Source organism: Schistocerca nitens, chromosome 4 (genome assembly GCF_023898315.1).
Source record: "Schistocerca nitens isolate TAMUIC-IGC-003100 chromosome 4, iqSchNite1.1, whole genome shotgun sequence".
NCBI classification, from domain to species: domain Eukaryota; kingdom Metazoa; phylum Arthropoda; class Insecta; order Orthoptera; family Acrididae; genus Schistocerca; species Schistocerca nitens.
In genome coordinates, this window is record NC_064617.1 from 811,958,301 (window position 1) to 811,962,375 (window position 4,075).

Sequence of the window (4,075 nt, forward strand, 5' to 3'; positions counted from 1 at the left end):
TATAAACAAAGATTTGAAATTTGATGACTTTGATATTGCAGTAAGTGTAGCTGATAAATTATATGAAGTAAATAATGGTAATCAATCAATAATTGTACACAAATCAAATTTTCTAACTGTTACATTAAATGATGCAGTTAAAACTGTTCCAGTTGATGTTCAGTTAATTATATTTGGTGAATTAATAGATGAAGAAGAATTTTAAGCCTTATAAATGAATGATCAAATATATTGTTTGAAGTGTAAAACATTTACAGATACACATGATCTACATAGATCAATAACTAAAAATGGACGTAATAGAATTGAAGGCATATGTTCAGTATGTAAAACAAAAAAGAGTAAGTTTTTAAAAAAAATTTAATTGTAAGTAGAGAAAATATAATAAATGAACTACATAAACCAATGAGAAAAAATTATAATAGAAGAAAAGTAGAATCATTTGGAATAGATGATTTATGGCAGGCTGATTTAGTTGAAATGGATTCAGGTAATTTAAAAGGTATATCAAAAATTAATAAAGGATATAAATATATGTTAACTATTATTGATGTATATTCTAAATATGCATGGGCTATTCCAATTAAGGATAAATCAGGTGAAAATGTAGCAAATGCATTTGATAATATATTTAAAATTAGATCACCAAAACATTTACAAACAGATAATGGAAAAGAATTTTATAATAAATATTTTAATAAACTAATGAAAATATATAATGTTAATCACTATTCTACATTTACTGAAATTAAAGCATCAGTTGTAGAACGATTTAATAGAACACTAAAAGAGAAAATGTGGAAACAATTTGATATTCAAGGTAACTATAAATGGGTTGATATATTACAAAAACTAGTAAATGACTATAATAATACTAAACATAGTACAATAAATATGAAACCAATAGATGTTAATGATAAAAATTATAAACCAAACGCTACTGTAATATATCCATATAAAGCTAAATATTCTATTGGTGATCAAGTTAGAATAAGTAAATTAAAAGGAATATTTGAAAAAGGATATACAGCTAATTGGTCAACAGAATTATTTGAAATTGAAGATGTTATTTATTCAGATCCAATTACATATAAATTAAAAGATATTAAAGGTAATTTCTATGAACATGAGATACAGAAAACAAAATATCCAGATGTATATCTTATTGAAAAGGTGTTAAGAACAAAAGGTGATAAAGTATATGTTAAATGGTTAGGATTTGATAATTCACATAATAGTTGGGTTAGTAAGGACAACATAATTACGTGAATAATTTTTATATATATAAATGAAGAAGTTTGCACTTCTGTTTTTTCTATCTGTCTGTTATCCTGATGATGATGTATCTATATTCATTAATCAGTTAAATGACGAATCTTTGAATTATGTATATGATCTGAATGGTGAGGAAATATGTGTTGTTTATGAATATTTTAAGAAACAAACTGTTTATTTTTTATATAATAAATGAGGCTGATAGAAGTCATATCTAAACTTGAACAATTCAACATTGATTTTTATTTACATAATAATCTTAGAATTGGTTATATTAAATATGAAAATATGTTGTATACGACTTATAGAATTATTATTTATAATTATGATGAAAAGGTATTTCTAAATTTTAAAGAATCAATTACATCATCTGATTGGGAATTTTCTTCAACTATAGATAACCATATTATTGATTTATATTTTAGTGATAAGAATGAGAATATTAAGATTGAATTTTTTAAGTCTATATAAATGAAAACAATAATACTCTTATTGTTGTTTAAAATTATATATGCCAATGATAAGAGTAAAGCAATAAAGTATTTAAGTGATTATGGATATTTAGATATTACAAATGTTAATGATAATACTCATGTTAGTGATGATACATTTAGAGAAGCATTAATGTTATTTCAGTTAACATATAATCTTGAAATAAGTGGTGAATTAAGTGATGATACTTTAAATTTTATGAACATGCCTAGATGTGGTGTAAAAGATGAATTTGGTAGCTATTGAACTAGTTTGTATAAATGCAATAAGCAACATATCAAATGGCATTATAAAGGTGCTACTAAAAAAGTATTACAATTAACTGATGCAGCATTTAAAATATGGCAAGATAAAATAGATATTCAGTTTAAACATGATAGCAATAATCCTGATATCTTAATTACAAATAAAAGACATAAACATAAATTTGAAATTGATAAAGCTATCCATTGTTCAAAGGATTTAGATGGTAAAGGTAATGTTTTAGGTCATGCATTTTTTCCAGATATTAATAATAATCCTGTAGAAATACATATGGATGATGATGAAATATGGTATTTAGAGATGAATACTAATACACCAAAAGGACAAACAAATCTATTTGAAGTATTAATACATGAGATTGGTCATTCATTAGGTCTACGTCACTCAGATGATTATGGTTCAATAATGTATGCATACTATAATGGATCGCATTTAGAATTATCTCAAGATGATATTGATGCTATTCAAAGTTTATATGGTAAACAATCAACACAACCAACACAATTACCAATTAAACCAATTTCACCACCTATACAATCAGAACCTATATCATTATGTCAAACTAAACATATTGATCACATATTAATAATGAATGGGATTTTATATGTTTTTTATCAGAAATGGGCGTGGATAATTCAAAATACAATACCACAATCACAATTAATAACTGATTGGTTAACATTTTTACCAAATGAAGTAAACCGTATAGATGGTATATATCAGAGACCAAGTGGTGAACTTGTTATATTTTCCAATAATATGATATATATGATACATTTACATACATTACAATTGATATCATGATATCCAAAACCACTATCTAGTACAGGTTTAGGCAATAATTTCAAATTAAATGGCATAGTGAACACTTATTCTGGTAGAACATTTATTTTCTTTAATGACTTTTTCTATGCTGAAATAGATGAATGTAATTTTAAATATAAAGTACGTGGTATTATAAGTAGAGAATATTCTGGATTACCAACTGGTATAAATTCAGTATTTAGGTACATTAATGGTATGTTGTACTTTTTTAGAGATGATGCCTTTTATGAATATAATGAATTCACCAAAAAAGTAGTAAAGTATGGTATATTTGATTTATCACTATTTGGTATAGATTGTATTAAATCATCTTCGTTAATATCAGAACTAATAATTGTACCAAACAATACAATCCAACAATTAAAACATTTTTCTTCTATATAAATGGAACTATTAACTAGACTTAATAGTGTTAATAAAAATACACCATTGGTGAAATTATGTGACATTGAAGTGGATAAAGTGTATCATATTACAAATGTAGAAATCAAAAATACTAAATTAGGTTTTAAAACATTTATTGAACTTAATAATGAATTTAATATAATACTACCAGATAGATATGCAAAAATGATTGGTTGGGATGATTGTACAGCTATAATTGGTTGTAATATTGTATATAAAGGAATGATGGATAGATCAGATAAAAAGGTACATGTATTAGAATTTAGACAACAATAAATTAGAGTTTTTAAGTGTAATAAATGGATACAACTAAGAAATGTTGTAGATGTAAAGAAGATAAAAATATTAATGAATTTCATTTTGATAAATTTGTAAAAGATGGACACCGTAGAGTATGTAACCAGTGTGCATGTTATTATACTAAAAGATATTATGAAGCAAACAAAGAAAAATTATTTGAAAAGGTAGCATGTGAATGTGGTAGAATTGTAGCTAGATGTAAACTTAAACAGCATGAAAAATCATTAATTCATTCTGATCTTATAAAAGAAAAAGAATCTATAAATATCTACTAATTCTTATAATATATTTTTTATCAAATTATATAACCATATGTTGTATAGAGTATAATATTCTGAATAATTATTATGTAAGTAAATAGATACATCTAACTGTATCTAGTTATCAAAATAAGGCTAATAAATATCAGTTATGTAATATAAAAAAACACAAAAGAGACAACACATACAGACAACAATTAGTTTACTTTTTATCCCTAATAAATAGATATATCTGTATCTATTTGTAAAAATAC

At 24.2% G+C, this 4,075-nt stretch overlaps 1 protein-coding gene across 1 annotated transcript; it reads left to right on the forward strand.

Annotated features, from left to right (window-relative positions):
- The first annotated feature begins 1,746 nt into the window (after positions 1 to 1,746).
- On the forward strand, positions 1,747 to 3,240 carry LOC126252590 (matrix metalloproteinase-14-like). The gene is made up of 3 exons (XM_049953491.1): positions 1,747 to 2,002; positions 2,099 to 2,743; positions 2,861 to 3,240. Exons 1-3 carry the CDS (start codon positions 1,747 to 1,749, stop codon positions 3,238 to 3,240), a joined length of 1,281 nt encoding a protein of 426 aa, XP_049809448.1.
- Positions 3,241 to 4,075: the final 835 nt, after the last annotated feature.

What these genes read in the sequence shown, in the direction of transcription:
- LOC126252590 (XM_049953491.1), top strand. Translation starts at nt 1,747, where the DNA reads ATGAAAACAATAATACTCTTATTGTTGTTTAAAATTATATATGCCAAT. An exon ending in TGGTGTAAAAGATGAATTTG is followed by an intron (nt 2,003 to 2,098) that starts GTAGCTATTGAA and finishes TAACTGATGCAG; the next exon opens with CATTTAAAATATGGCAAGAT. An exon ending in TGAAGTAAACCGTATAGATG is followed by an intron (nt 2,744 to 2,860) that starts GTATATATCAGA and finishes TATCTAGTACAG; the next exon opens with GTTTAGGCAATAATTTCAAA.